This window comes from Schistocerca piceifrons, chromosome 7, assembly GCF_021461385.2.
Source record: "Schistocerca piceifrons isolate TAMUIC-IGC-003096 chromosome 7, iqSchPice1.1, whole genome shotgun sequence".
NCBI classification, from domain to species: domain Eukaryota; kingdom Metazoa; phylum Arthropoda; class Insecta; order Orthoptera; family Acrididae; genus Schistocerca; species Schistocerca piceifrons.
In genome coordinates this window covers 317914366-317931305 of record NC_060144.1, presented here as the reverse complement: position 1 = coordinate 317931305, position 16940 = coordinate 317914366, and the positions used below count along the sequence as shown (strand labels likewise).

At 44.8% G+C, this 16940-nt stretch overlaps 1 protein-coding gene across 1 annotated transcript in view; it reads left to right on the top strand.

The window, feature by feature from the left end:
- LOC124805648 (brachyurin-like) overlaps window positions 1-16940 on the top strand; it is a 72439-nt gene that overhangs the window by 22083 nt on the left and 33416 nt on the right. The window contains exon 3 of the mRNA XM_047266214.1: window positions 15255-15405. Coding sequence (XP_047122170.1) covers window positions 15255-15405 — 151 coding nt within the window. The remainder of the gene's footprint in view (window positions 1-15254; window positions 15406-16940) is intronic.

Genomic DNA, 16940 nt, shown 5'->3' with positions numbered 1-16940 from the left:
GAATACATGATAGTTGCTGATAATACTGAGATTGCGTCAGGTATTTCTATAATAACCCACTGCCAGCAGAGGGCACTTTAGCCAGAGTACATAGTAAACCAGTGTCGCCAATATTAAGATTAAAATGCATATGCACTGTCTTTAGTTAAAATTTTTCTTTGGCTAAATGAGCGTCTGACATCAAAAGCATACGCTGATATACTAATGTGAAATTGGACTCATACTTGAAATCCATAAAAAGCACAAATACTATACTATACAGCCCTTAGCCTGGTTAGGTAACATCCAACCTTTTATGAATGCCAGTATAAAAAGCGTAAAAAGGCTAAAATGCAATATGCACTGTCTTTAGTTAATTTTTTTTATCTTTATTTTTTTTCTTTGGCTAAATGAGCGTCTGACATTAAAAGCACTTGATGATATGCTATATGTGAAATTGGATTCATACTTGAAATACATAAAAAGCACAAATACTTTACAATGCAGCCCTTAGCCTGGTTAGTTAACATACAACCTTTTATGAATGCCAGAGTAAAAAGTATAAAGTAAAATAATCACGAAATCTTCTATCCTAAGAGATCATTTCAAAGTGAACGTAATCATAATACAACTAATAAAGTAGTGCCCCTTCATTAAAAATAGAAAATCTTTAATCGATATTATATTAGAGTGCGGTATTAATGGCGAATATGTCGTGGCTTCTCTGCATGGGCCGGCCAGTGTGGCCGAGCGGTTCTAGGCGCTTCAGTCTGGAACCGCGCGACCGCTACGGTCGCAGGTTCGAATCCTGCCTCGGGCATGGATGTGTGTGATATCCTCAGGTTAGTTAGGTCTAAGTGGTTCTAAGTTCTAGGGGACTGATGACCTAAGATGTTAAGTCCCATAGCGCTCAGAGCCATTTGGACCATTTTTTTTCTCTGCATGACTTGCTTGTTTTCCTGTGGCTGAGCTAGCGGAGGACGGCCCAGTTTTCTCGTTGCCGGTGGCCGGCACATGCCAATCCGCTGGGGTTCTCCACGCTATTCAAACTAGTAGGTCTCTGAATATATCAAAGTAAGCATTCAGGTTATACACGTTCTGTTTATTCAGCAGTAATTCCGGTTGTTATTTTCTGTGCGCATAAATCTCCATTTCCTTGAGTAAGTTCATTAACTGACCCTTTGACGCCCTATGCATCACTTCCATATTACTGTCTATATGTCCTACCGAATGTCTTTCTCTGTCCAAATGCGTACCGAGAGCGCCCTTATTTTGACTATACGTATTTTCTCTAAAACTAGTCTGGAATTTCTTCCTGTCTGACCGATGTAAAATCTATCACAATCCTGGCAGCTAGTCTTATAAATACCAGATCCCATATATTTATTGCTGTCGTTGCCAGATTTGTGCTGTAGCTTACAACCAATTGTACCATTCGTTTGAAACCCAATTTTTAATTTCGTTTTTCTAAAGGCGTGCGCAATTCTGTCGGAAAACGCGCCATTGTATGACATAACCACAAACTTCTTGCCCTCTGGTTCTATTGGCTTCTTCCTGTCACATATTTTTATTTTAATTATAAGCATCGCTAACAAAAATCTGATTAAGTGCATAGTTCCAAAAGAGCTCAAGCTGCGGAAGTTACTCCACTAATAACCCTCAGAGCAATGTCCTGCGGAACTTGGATGCAGAACGTCAGGGGGCCTTAAAGCTACAGAGATGTATTAGAACAGTCACAAGCTCTTACAGCTCCCAAGACGCTTGAAGGCTCACAACGACGGTGTCATTTAAAGGCTGTACAACACATAGCCATATCTTTACATGTGGAACGTCGGAGACTTTTGGTGAGGCTGCATGTGATTGTGATGTGTCAACAGTCTTTGTTAACCACAAATTAATCACCACTGGGGGATGAAAAAAAATGTAGGGACCATAACGCATTAAAAAGGGAGAAAAATCTGGCTGACCATGCTGTACTGATAGCAAATAATGAGGATAATTAACAGATTACTTCATCGAGTTAATAAAACAGCAGAGCAATGTAACATGGAAATTGCTTCAAAAAAATTAAGAGTATGGCAATATCGAAAGCACCTGTACGATATAAATATAGAAGCAGATGGTGTGTCAACTGAACAAGTTATGAGCTTTAGTTATGTACGGACTGCTATGGTTGGTTGGTTTAAAAGAGGAGGGAAGGGACCAAACTGCTTGGTCGTTGGTCCCTTGTTCCGAATAAAACAATGCCAAACCAGACGTACAGCACAAAAACGAAAAGAAAGGAAAAACCACAAGAACGAAGGAAAGATAACAAACACTACAATAGACAAAACAGGACAAGAAAACAACAGAGACGCGAAAAACAGTTAGAAGGGAGTAAAACAAGAAAGCAGATACAGTGTCTGGCCGATCACGAGAATAAAAAGGAGAAGCCAACTACTCTGCAACACGTTAAAACCTCCACCCTAAAAGCGCTAGGGTGGAGGACACAGAAGGGCAAAGCACATGCGCGAAAACTAGATCAAATTATAAAACCCACCCTGAAGAATAAAACGCAGAACTAAATCAACCGATGAAGCGTTGTCAGATAAAATTAGCGGCAACGAGTCCGGTAACCGAAGATTTCGTCGCAAGGCAGTCAAAGTGGGACAGTGCACTAGAATATGGGCCACTGTCAGCGGGGCACCGCATCGACACTCAGGTGGGTCTTCACGGCGCAGGAGGTAGCTGTGGGTCGCCCAAGCGTGACCAATGCGGAGCCGGCAGAGAACCACAGAGTTCCTGCGAGACGCCCGTTGGAGGACTGCCACACATTCGTTGTCTCCTTAATGACACGCAGTTTGTTGTTCGTACTGAGACTATGCCATTCCGTCTCCCAAAGGGCGGCGTAAAAAAGAACGCAGATCAGTTATTGTAATGCCGATCTCCATAAGCGATTTCCGTGTAGCCTGTTAGACCAGCCTGTCAGCAAGTTCGTTGTCTGGGATTCCGACGTGTCCGGGGGTCCACACAAACACCACTGAAAGACCGGACTGTTCCAGAGCATAGATGGACTCCTGGATAGCCGCTACCAACGGTTGACGAGGGTAGCACTGGTCGACAGTTTGCAGGCTGTTCAATGAGTCAGTACACAGAACAAACGACTCCCCAGGGCACGAACGGATGTGCTCAAGACCGCAAGATATTGCCACCAGCACTGCAGTGAAAGCACTGCAGCCGTCGGACAAGGAACGCTGTTCAATATGTCCTCCATAGACATACGCGAAGCCGACATGACCATCAGCCATCGAGCCGTCGGTGTAAACCACTTCATGGCCTCGGTACATGCCAAGAATCTAGAGGACGTGACAGCGGATATCCACAGGACGTACTGAGTTCTTTGGGCCATGTGAAAGGTCCAGGCGAAGCCGCGGCCAAGGTGTACGCCATGGAGATGTACACGAATGGACCACGAATATAAGTGGTAAAGGCAATGACTCCAGACAGAAGACACTGGACGCGAACTGCAGTCGTAAGCCCTGACCTGGGCCGCCGATGCGGGAGATGAACAGCCGTGGGTGGGAAAAGGAAACAGTAATTCGGCTGTGCAGGGAACTACGAACGTGTGCAACGTAAATGGCAAACAGTTGCGCACGCCTGACCCGTATTTGTATAGTACTCTTGGGCCCCTGTGTCACAGAACACCTTCAGTTCTTGTAGATCACGATACTTTTCCTTGGTTATAGGTAGAATTCCTGAAACATTGGACATGCGACTTCTTATTAGCACAGTATCTCAATAGGTTTGTTATAGTAAAGTACCCGCTGTTTCAGACACTGATACGATCTATTTTCATTTATTCTGGTTCCTCTTCCATTCGTCCAGCAGGAGCAGTAACAACTGATGTGACACAAGATCCGTGTCACGATGTGTGATAAGCCTTGGATGTTGACGTTCTATCTTCATCTCCTTAATAATACGCGTTGTGAATGGTTATTTTGGTCGGTATCTTGGTTGCAAGAAATCAGTCCAGTCACGTATCATTGAGCCATCAACTTCAACAACGTGAAAAGGAGTGGGTTTCGCACACGCGTCTTTAATTATGTCTATCCAGTCCTTTGGGAGCTCAGCTTTTGTTTTACGTCTGATGAGGCCCATGTCTTTGTCACTTTCCAGGCACGAATATTCTCTTACTAGGAATGTCGCATGAATTGATCCAAATCGCTTTGCATGATCAACAAGATAATGGATGAAACTGAAATAAGTATAGTTTTTGTTTTGACCACCACACGAGTCACAGAAAATTTCCTAATTTTTAACCTCACGATCCAGAAACGAAATAACAAAATGATGCAGGAAAGAAACTACTTCATTTGAACCTTTCTTCCCTAAAGTTTCGGGATAGACATACAACACTGCATTACTGTCTGAGAGTCGACATATGTTAATCAGATATAAAGAAAGCCGTCGCTTATAATAACAATGTTGGTGCTGATGTTTGGACATGGAAGATTTCATTGGAAATCCATACACATCGATTCTGTGTTTGTAAACTTTCTGCTTTCTGTCGAGATTGTCTTTTATACTGATAGAATGCATCAGCTTTACGGCGGTGCAGTTCATATTCAGTCTTCTCTCCTTTAATATTGCTTTGAACGTCTGCTCTTTCCTTTCCATCTGTTGCATGTGTGAGTTGTGCCTCTACACCTGTGAAAACTACAGAAAACTTATCACAAGTTCTGCATGTATCCCTTCGAGGGAAACCAAATGAGATATTAAATTTTGTATTAAATATTTTACAATAACTTTCATATGATACCGAACAAGTAGAATTTGTCTCTTGAAATATTTTGATTGTGAGTTCTTCAGGCAAATACGGTTTCTGTATTTTATTTATACTTTATCGACAGGACCGTCCTTTAAATGACTTGATGTCACAGCATATGTTTTGCTCTGTGTTGAAAGTTTATGAACTTGGTTTCTGTGTTTCCCTCGTTTATTAACTGGCTCCATGCCTTAATTTTTTTTAAGGGATTTCTGATATTTTCTTTGAAATAACATGCAGTGATATAAAGGCCTTTTGACAAATAGACAATTCTGTCACAATACTGTATCTCATTATTCTAACCTTATAATGAAATGTATAGCCACGCAAAGTAGCTACTGCCTCATCTCTGCTAGGCCTTCGGCTTTATACATTGTCAACAGAAATCAGTCCTGGCAGGTGACAACTTTGCTCATTCCAGTCCTTCAGCAAACTGAAATTAGATATTAATGTAGACTTCTCTGCATCAGTTAGCAAATCACTACAATTCTTCTTGCACTTACAGATCTCTCCGATTTCATGTGACATTGTTCCTAGCTTTTTAGATATTTCAGATTTTCTACCATTGCTCTGTCTTTTTCTAGACTTAAAAACTGCAGCTTGACTCTGGATATTCCATCATCAGCTGAAATACTGACCTCAGTTGGATTTGACACGAAATGCAATTCTATCTACGAAACCATAAAGCTTGGAACGATTGTCGAGGCTGCTCTGTGTTAGCACAAATCACAGCACGAATTTCAGTTCCACCATAGCACAAAGCAAAGAAGCTAATGTCAAGTCTGCTCCGAGCTAGCTACGGTAACACATAAGAAAGATCAACAATGACATTGCCTTTAACAATGTCAACAATGAGACTTACAAAAAAAATCAATACAGCTCAGAAATCAGCACCTGTTAGACACCCTTTCTGTCCGCGTATTGGACGGACTTGACCCGTTTTCCCCGTGTACACCATATTTTAACCTGGCTACAACTCTGTGACTATACCCATCACAATCATTGAAGTTCACCCAACTGAAAGTACATCTGATGAACGTCATAATGATACGACTAACTCATTTTCGTGAAATTTTGACTTGACCATTTCTTTCCGTGTTGTCTTCAAATTACATTTACCCTAAACTGTGACCAGGCGCTTTACAGCCAGTACTGGATTGGTAACCATGTCCCACCTCACTTACACGATTCTCACACATTTCGGAAACATTCTCATACTTTCATATGCCATAACACGTGACGGAGACAGACGGAGTACACAATTTCCGTCTGTTCCAGAGATGCAGGAGGGGGGGGGGGGGGGGGAAGTGGTGGGGGGCGGGAGGAAGGGTAGCAGGAAAGGCATCCGACAACCCTATACCATTAACATTGCCGAAACCAGATTAACATTATGCCGATTCAGTAAGTACACTGGATAAGGTCAGGGGGAAGAATAAGACCTCTATCACACGCAAAACTATCTTCTGTATGTTAACGATCCTTGTTGTTGACCAAGACCCAAGATGTCATGTGCCCTGTGCTGCTTCATAATGCAGACATCCACCGAAAACGGCAAATACCATACTTACTTAATTAAAATTCTGTTTTGCTCATCGACAAACTCCAGGGGCACAGGCGAGACACTGTTTCTCTTGTTTAATCTTAGTGGGAAGTTCTGTGGTTCATGTCCTACGTAACCTTGCGACCATCTCTTTCTTTAATTGCGAACTAAATTTTGATGTCGAGTGAGAAGTTCACCTACCAACCGCTTCAAACTATTCACTTCTTGGCCCCTGATCCCGATCATAAGGTATTCACGGCTGTGTTCTTGGTGGCAAGTAATAGCTTCAAGGCACTGTTGTTTGTGCACGTATGACAGGGTGGATTGGCAAATGCGCACTGCCTGCATAACTTCAAAGAATGACTGTCCCATCGTTTGGGACGCACTTTCGTGCGTCTGTCACACTAAATAAAAGGGAACTTGTCACAAGCATTCTATTCATGATTGACTGAATATCAAGAGACAAGACTAAGGCTGTGCAGTCGCGATCAACTGAATATGCATGCACTTGCTGGCGTAGGTTTACTGTGCTTGTTCCAGAGCTTCCTACTGTGAGTATACTGGCTGAAAATTATTGAACTATGTGAAAAAACGTAAATTAGTTACAAACTACGGCGTCCACACACTTTATTCAACATGTAAACATCACTACATATATTCGGATTGAGGTTATGACATGTTCGATATGCCTGCCATCATTGGCGATGTGGCGCAGACTAATAGCGAAATTCTGCCTCACCCGTTGAAATGTCGGAACATCGATGCTATCGATGCTACCCATGACCTCCAGCTCAGCAATGGTTTTGGGGATATTGCTGTACACCTTTTCTTTAATATAGCCCCACAAAAAGGAGTCGCATGTGTTCATATCCAAAAAATGTGGCGGCCAATTGGGGACCATGCCAGTGGCCTCTGGGTACCTCACAGCCAGAATGCGATCCCCAAAGTGATCCTCTGGAACATGAAATACTCTCCTGCTTCGATGGGGTCCAGCTCCATCGTGCATGAACCACAACCTGTCGAAATCAGGTAACTTTGGAAATGGGGATGAAATCATCTTCCAAAACCTTCACGTACCGTTCGGTAGTCACCGTGCCGTCAAGGAATACAGCACCGATCATTCCGTGACTGGACATTACACACCACACAATCACCTGTTGAGGGTGAAGAGACTTGTCGATCGCGAATTGAGAATTCTCAGCCCCCAAATGCACCAATTTTGCTTATTGACGAACCCATGCAAACGAAAGTGAGCTTAATCGCTAAACCAAACCATACATGCGCAGTCTAATTCCCATCATGCCCCGCTGTCTACCGTACAGTTTGGACGTCCTAACGCACACCGTTCAGGAATTATAACGATTTTATTTCATATAGTTCAATAACTGTCACCCTGTACATTAACACTGTAAATGGGTCATTTGGCGCTATAAACTTGCGAACGCTTACCTGGCATTGTTGCATGATCAAGCCTGATACCTCACGAAGATACTGACGTCAAGTAACTAACATGATCTCCTTCAGCTCTTAAGTGATCATCAGTGCTTTGTAAGACCCAGTACGCCTACTAAACGTTTGGAATGAAAATGCGTACGGCAGAAAGACAACACTCCTTCTCCCGCTCTGCTTCTCAGTTCGCATTACTTCAAGAAACCACACAAAACAGCTGTTGCAGTGATCGACGTCGAAACTCACACCGGCCGCATGGGAACGGTAACGCCGCTGTCCCGCTACGCGCTACACTTTGTCATCTGCCTGCTGAGTTTACAGAAGGCCATTTGTTGCTTCACAACAGCTGGTAATCGTTTATTTCATAAGATACACTTAAAAATACTAATAAGTGAATAATAACTGTCAGATTTCAGGACGGCGAACCAAAAGGGACAAAACCTACAACAAACCTTTTTTTTAGAACACTACCTCTTTAAAATAATAAGTTTAGTGTTCATAAAAATACAGCTCAAAAGCCCTTTAGGCATCTGTAAGATTTCAACCAGGCAAATCTCACTTCACTACAATTACAGAAGGAGCATTACCATAACAATTTGAAAACCACTCAGATAGTAGACTTCAAACAAGGAAGGTGGTCCATTTAGAATTTTTTTTTACAAATTCAGAATTACCATTAAAATAACTTGAGGTCGCTTTTGGCGTGAGCAATTTAGCAACTTTTCAAACAGGAAACTAACAATATTCAAACTTCTACAAGGTTAGCATTTGACAAAATTTTAAAATTTACACCTCTAGGATTACAACAAATATTTGGAACGTCCTTTGGACAATAACAGGTATTGGACAGAGGATAACAAAGATTTTAAAATTCATCGCAATACACAAACAAGAATTGAAATATCTTCAAATCAAACAACAACACAAGGCCGGGCTGGCGGAGGTGAGTCTTTGCTAGGATGGCCTAGGGTAGCGGATACCTTAATTTAAAAAAGTCAAAAAACCATAAGGTTAAGAAGTTAACTTACAGAGATATGTGGTAAGCAACGAGGCCGCGCTGCCTCGGTGGCTACTGCAACACAGGAGGCGAAACACCACACCGCACACGTACACAGCTCACGTGGACTAGCCATGCCCGGTGACTCTGTGGGTAGTGGATAACACGCCGGGCCAATGGCTCCAATGCTACCAACAACTCGGGAAACCGAGGGCAAACAGATATATAATTCATGCAAGACTGAGCAAATATGTAAATTCCCAAGGTCCTACACATGAATACTAAATGCAGCCCCCACCCCAGACACCGACCAAAATCGAAATATTATGATGACTGTACAATGAAAACAAAGTTTAACCGGTTAATCGTTTAGTAGTAATGACCAAACAGAGGAATTAATTTGATTATACAGCCAACTGTTAACAAGATCCTCAACAAAACATTCACTTAAGTAAGCTCAAAAGTAAGAAGAAATGCTTAAGCGCTAATACCTAAACACGAGATCGCAGTAATAACAAAATATAGAACAGTAAAACAAAGTCCTTTTAAGAGAAGTGCTCGATCTCACCAAGACCTTTCAACGTGAACACAGAAAACGACCTCGAGCAATTAAACAGAGAACCGACTCGTGGAGATAACGTCTTGGACCTACTGATAACAAACAGACCCGAACTTTTCGACTCTGTAAGTGCAGAACAGGGAATCAGTGATGACAAGGCCGTTGCAGCATCCCTGAATATGGAAGTTAATAGGAATATAAAAAAAAGGGAGGATGGTTTATCTGTTTAGCAAGAGTAATAGAAGGCAGATTTCAGACTACCTAACAGATCAAAACGAAAGTTTCTGTTCCGACACTGACAATGTTGAGTGTTTATGGAAAAAGTTCAAGGCAATCGTAAAATGCGTTTTAGACGGGTACGTGCCGAGTAAAACTGTGAGGGACGGGAAAAACCCACCGTGGTTCAACAACAAAGTTAGGAAACTACTGCGAAAGCAAAGAGAGCTTCACTCCAAGTGTAAAAGCAGCCAAAACCTCTCAGACAAACAGAAGCTAAACGATGTCAAAGTTAGCGTAAGGAGGGCTATGCCTGAAGCGTTCAGTGAATTCGAAAGTAAAATTCTATGTACCGACTTGACAGAAAATCCTAGGAAGTTCTGGTCTTACGTTAAATCAGTAAGTGGCTCGAAACAGCATATTCAGACACTCCGGGATGATGATGGCATTGAAACAGAGGATGACACGCGTAAAGCTGAAACACTAAACACCTTTTTACTTAAGCTGTTTCGCAGAGGAAGACCGCACTGCAGTTCCTTCTCTAAATCATCGCACAAACGAAAAAATGACTGACATCGAAATAAGTGTCCAAGGAATAGAAAAGCAACTGGAATCACTCAACAGAGGAAAGTCCACTGGACCTGATGGGATACCAATTCGATTCTACACAGAGTACGCGAAAGAACTTGCCCCCCTTCTAACAGCCGTGTACCGCAGGTCTCTAGAGGAACGGAGGGTTCCAAATGATTGGAAAAGAGCACAGGTAGTCCCAGTCTTCAAGAAGGGTCGTCGAGCAGGTGCGCAAAACTATAGACCTATATCTCTGACGTTGATCTGTTGTAGAATTTTAGAACATGTTTTTTGCTCGCGTATCATGTCGTTTTTGGAAACACAGAATCTACTCTGTAGGAATCAACATGGATTCCGGAAACAGCGATCGTATGAGACCCAACTCGCTTTATTTGTTCATGAGACCCAGAAAATATTAGATACAGGCTCCCAGGTAGACGCTATTTTCCTTGACTTCCGGAAGACGTTCGATACAGTTCCGCACTGTCCCCTGATAAACAAAGTAAGAGCCTACGGAATATCAGACCAGCTGTGTGGCTGGATTGAAGAGTTTTTAGCAAACAGAACACAGCATGTTGTTATCAATGGGGAGACGTCTACAGACGTTAAAGTAACCTCTGGCGTGCCACAGGGGAGTGTTATGGGACCATTGCCTTTCACAATATATATAAATGACCTAGTAGATAGTGTCGGAAGTTCCATGCGGCTTCTCGCGGATGATGCTTTAGTATACAGAGAAGTTGCAGCATTAGAAAATTGTAGCGAAATGCAGGAAGATCTGCAGCGGATAGGCACTTGGTGCAGGGAGTGGCAACTGGCCCTTAACATAGACAAATGTAATGCATTGCGAATACATAGAAAGAAGGATCCTTTATTGTATGATTATATGATATGGGAACAAACACTGGTAGCAGTTACTTCTGTAAAATATCTGGGAGTATGTGTGCGGAACGATTTGAAGTGGAATGATCATATAAAATTAATTGTTGGTAAGGCGGGTGCCAGGTTGAGATTCATTGGGAGAGTCCTTAGAAAATGTAGTCGATCAACAAAGGAGGTGGCTTACAAAACACTCGTTCGACCTATACTTGAGTATTGCTCATCAGTGTGGGATCCGTACCAGATCGGGTTGACGGAGGAGATAGAGAAGATCCAAAGAAGAGCGGCGCGTTTCGTCACAGGGTTATTTGGTAACCGTGATAGCGTTACGGAGATGTTTAGCAGACTCAAGTGGCAGACTCTGCAAGAGAGGCGCTCTGCATCGCGGTGTAGCTTGCTCGCCAGGTTTCGAGAGGGTGCGTTTCTGGATGAGGTATCGAATATATTGCTTCCCCCTACTTATACCTCCCGAGGAGATCACGAATGTAAAATTAGAGAGATTCGAGCGCGTACGGAGGCTTTCAGACAGTCGTTCTTCCCGCGAACCATACGCGACTGGAACAGAAAAGGGAGGTAATGACCGTGGCACGTAAAGTGCCCTCCGCCACACACCGTTGGGTGGCTTGCGGAGTATAAATGTAGATGTAGATGTAGATTCATCAGGCCGGTGGCATTTGCTTGTCACGACCATGCCCGATATTACAGTTCATACACAAGTCCGGCAAGCAAGAATTTGCCACCTTAAAGATTAGGCTCGATATCCGCCCTCAGTGGTCACTAATAACGCCCTAGAGCATATTACAACCAAATTAATTTCACCCACAAGAAATAATGACAAGATCACCGAAATGCTGAAATTGCAATAAAAGGAAAATACAGCTTACATACAATCAAATATATCATTCACAAGTGGAGTTCACACACACACACACACACACACACACACACACACACACACACAGAGAGAGAGAGAGAGAGAGAGAGAGAGAGAGAGAGAGAGAGAGAGGGAGGGAGGGCGAATTTAGTAGCTTAAGTAGGGTGTGACGAAGAACAGCGGGCAAATCAGCCAAATGGGAGCAAAAAAAATGGTTCAAATGGGTCTGAGCACTATGAGAATAAACTTCTGAGGTCATCAGCCCCCTAGAACTTAGAACTACTTAAACCTAACTAACCTAAGGACATCACACATACCCATTCCCGAGGCAGGATTCGAACCTGCGACCGTAGGGGTCGCGCGGTTCCAGACGGTAGCGCCTAGAACCGCTCGGCCACCCTGGCCGGCACTTCCTCCAACCAAAGAGCCAACTACAAGACGATCGAAGCGCCAGCCGGTGGCTTGATAGGGAAACGGATAGTGCCAATAAGCATCGATATAACAACTCGAAAAACGAGCCGACACGGCTCTGGTATATGTTCGTTCCTTGGCTTGGTGCATACGGTTTTCTTTTTATTTTTTTCTGTTTATTTGTTTCACAAAATGTGGTTGTTCGTAGGAAACGCGATTAAAAATTGACTAGAATAATTTTGCAGTTACTGCTGGAAATTCTCTCTCTCTCTCTCTCTCTCTCTCTATCTATCTACACTCCTGGAAATGGAAAAAAGAACACATTGACACCGGTGTGTCAGACCCACCATACTTGCTCCGGACACTGCGAGAGGGCTGTACAAGCAATGATCACACGCACGGCACAGCGGACACACCAGGAACCGCGGTGTTGGCCGTCGAATGGCGCTAGCTGCGCAGCATTTGTGCACCGCCGCCGTCAGTGTCAGCCAGTTTGCCGTGGCATACGGAGCTCCATCGCAGTCTTTAACACTGGTAGCATGCCGCGACAGCGTGGACGTGAACCGTATGTGCAGTTGACGGACTTTGAGCGAGGGCGTATAGTGGGCATGCGGGAGGCCGGGTGGACGTACGCCGAATTGCTCAACACGTGGGGCGTGAGGTCTCCACAGTACCTCGATGTTGTCGCCAGTGGTCGGCGGAAGGTGCACGTGCCCGTCGACCTGGGACCGGACCGCAGCGACGCACGGATGCACGCCAAGACCGTAGGATCCTACGCAGTGCCGTAGGGGACCGCACCGCCACTTCCCAGCAAATTAGGGACACTGTTGCTCCTGGGGTATCGGCGAGGACCATTCGCAACCGTCTCCATGAAGCTGGGCTACGGTCCCGCACACCGTTAGGCCGTCTTCCGCTCACGCCCCAACATCGTGCAGCCCGCCTCCAGTGGTGTCGTGACAGGCGTGAGTGGAGGGACGAATGGAGACGTGTCGTCTTCAGCGATGAGAGTCGCTTCTGTCTTGGTGCCAATGATGGTCGTATGCGTGTTTGGCGCCGTGCAGGTGAGCGCCACAATCAGGACTGCATACGACAGAGGCACACAGGGCCAACACCCGGCATCATGGTGTGGGGAGCGATCTCCTACACTGGCCGTACACCACTGGTGATCGTCGAGGGGACACTGAATAGTGCACGGTACATCCAAACCGTCATCGAACCCATCGTTCTACCATTCCTAGACCGGCAAGGGAACTTGCTGTTCCAACAGGACAATGCACGTCCGCATGTATCCCGTGCCACCCAACGTGCTCTAGAAGGTGTAAATCAACTACCCTGGCCAGCAAGATCTCCGGATCTGTCCCCCATTGAGCATGTTTGGGACTGGATGAAGCGTCGTCTCACGCGGTCTGCACGTCCTGCACGAACGCTGGTCCAACTGAGGCGCCAGGTGGAAATGGCATGGCAAGCCGTTCCACAGGACTACATCCAGCATCTCTACGATCGTCTCCATGGGAGAATAGCAGCCTGCATTGCTGCGAAAGGTGGATATACACTGTACTAGTGCCGACATTGTGCATGCTCTGTTGCCTGTGTCTATGTGCCTGTGGTTCTGTCAGTGTGATCATGTGATGTATCTGACCTCAGGAATGTGTCAATAAAGTTTCCCCTTCCTGGGACAATGAATTCACGGTGTTCTTATTTCAATTTCCAGGAGTGTATCTATCTATCTGTATATTTGACAAGGATTCCCTTTCTTCCTTCATGTCGCAGTAAGTATTCAGTATTCACAGTGCATCGAATAGTATTCTCTACAGAAGCAGGGGAACAGAGAAAATCTCTGCATCATGTCTGCTGGACGAAAACCATTTCGCCGGACGACCTAGTTTCCACCCTGTATGCAGTGGAAAGCGAACTCGATTTATATTCATTAAACTCCTCCCTTAGCATTTAATGTAGTTGCTTACAATTAATAAGTTAAACAACACTGTACATATCCGTTCTTTTATAGAAAAGTAAAATAGGTTCAAGAAGTGCCATTCGAATCCACACACACGAAAGTTTACTACAATTTGAAAGCGGACGTGCTATAGCTTGCCTTCCTGTGCATTTAGCAATATCTTCCCTCCCCAAATAAATCTGAAACGGATCGAGCTCACCAATTCTTTGATTTCCCGGAAATTATTAGCTTGTGGTCATGATGTTTACAAATAAAATATTCTTATTTTCGAGTTCTCCAACGATTCTATTTTGTCCGAAATAGATCCTGTGTCAGGATCGTTGAACTTACATTTTATCGTAAGCGCAAGAGTAGCGACCTAAACACGTTCACAGATCTAACATGCTGAATACGATATTGCAGTGTCTGTGTTATTCTTAATTACAATGCAAAGTTGATTTGGACACGCATGCATGTGCAAAGTAACAGGCACTGCGGCAACTATAGCCGTTATGAAGTACATTAAATGCATTCACAATTGCGAATGTGGACAACAGTCAGCTGTAGAATGGAATGGCGACAACGGTCAATGACATATAAAGTTTGGGTCCGGCCGCGAGGCGTGTACGGATAGCGAAATGGGCCGGTACAGTAGCTCAGCCTGTTCGGTCAGAGGGTTAGGTGCCCTCCGTAGTAAAAAACCGAGTTAATGGGCAACAATGAACATGAACAAGCGTCATGGGACGTCTGCCCCGAACAAACAGAACGAACAATAACGAACAAAATGAGATAAAAAATGCTAAGGCGACCGCTCGTGATAAGTGGGAAATCCAGGTTCGAGTCCTGGTTCGGCACAAATATTCACTGTCGTCATTCCAGGCTACAGATGATGGTTGCCCATCTGTCGAAATCGCTGTGTCACAGAATCCGGCCTCTCCTTGTAAGTCAAATGTTAGCTTTAGTGCGTACCAAGGATGAAGTGTACACCGATAGATGCGCGTGTGGTACTTGATTTGATTGTGATTTTTTTTTCCGAACAGGTGAACGCATCACCAACGGCGAAGTAGCAACTCTCGGCCAGTTCCCGTACCAGGTTGGTCTCATCATCACCGTGGCGCAAGGACAGGCTTTCTGCGGTGGCTCCCTCATCAGTGACACCTGGGTCCTCACTGCAGGCCACTGCGCCGAACCGTGAGTGTAGCATCACTGTACAACCAATCACCTCTGGCCACAGTCTTTCTCGTCTGACTGGCCCAGTAGCATTTTTGTACGAAATTCGCCACGTATACACATACCGACAGTTGGTATGCGAATTCATTTTATCTTACAAACAGTTTCGGCATTTCAGAACATCTTATGTTACATGAAGATTAACACACACGAAACAGACTTATTTCACCAACATTAGGTAACAGACGTTAGTTGTACTTAAAAATACACACATGAAAAAAAGTTTTGCATCACCTCGGTTCCGAGAGTTCCGTAACTTGCACAGAAAATTGGAATATAGATCAACAAAAACATCATTTCTGACCTTTTTATTGCTCATGAAAACGACACATTGCATATCGTACCACCATACAGCGAGACCATCAGAGGTGGTGGTCCAGGTTGCTGGACATACCGGTACCTCTAATATCCAGTAGCACGTTCCCCTGCACTGATGCATGCCTGTATTCGTCGTGACATACTATCCACAAGTTCATCAAGGCACTGTTGGTCCAGATGGTCCCACTCCTCAACGGCGATCGGCGGAGGTCCCTCATAGTGGTTGGTGGGTCACGTCGCCCATAAACAGCCCTTTCCAATCTATATCACGCATGTTCGATAGGGTTCATGTCTGGAGAACATGCTGGCCACTCTAATCGAAAGATGTCGTTTTCCTGAAGGAAGTCATTCACCCCACATGTGCACGACGGGGGCGCGAATTGTCGTCCATGAAGACGAATGCCTCGCCAATATGCTGCCGATATGGTTGCACTATCGGTCGGAGGGTGGCAGTCACGAATCGTACTGCCGTTACGGCGCCTTCCATTACCATCGGCGGCGCACGTCGGCCCAACATAATGCCACCCCAAAACAGCAGGGAACCTCCACCTTGCTGCACTCGCTGGAAAGTGTGTCTAAGACGTTCAGCCTCACCGCGTTGCCTCCAAACACGTCTCCGACGAGTGTCTGGTTGATGGCATATGCGACACTCACCGGTGAAGAGAACGTGATGCCAATCCTGTGCGGTCCATTCGGCATGTTGTTGGGCCTATCTGTACCATCCTGCATGGTGTCGTGGTTGTAAAGATGGACCTCGTCATGGACGTCGGGAGTGAAGTTGCGCATCATGCAGCCTATTGCGCACAGTTTGAGTAGTGACACGACGTCCTGTGGCTGCACGAAAAGCATTATTCAACATGGTGGCGTTGCTGTCAGGATTCCTCCGAGCCACAATCCGTAGTTAGCGGTCATCCACTGCAGCATTAGCCCTTAGGCGACCCGAGCGAGGCATGTCATCGACAGTTCCTGTCTCTCTGTATCTCCCCCATGTCCGAACAACATCGCTTTGGTTCACTCCGTAACGCCTGGACACTTCCCTTGTTGAGAGCCCTTCCTGGCCCTTCCTGGCACAAAGTAACAATGCGGACGCAATCGAACCGCCGCATTGACCGTCTAGTCATAGTTGAACTACAGAAAACACGAGCTGTGTTCCTCCTTCCTGGTGGAATAACTGGAAC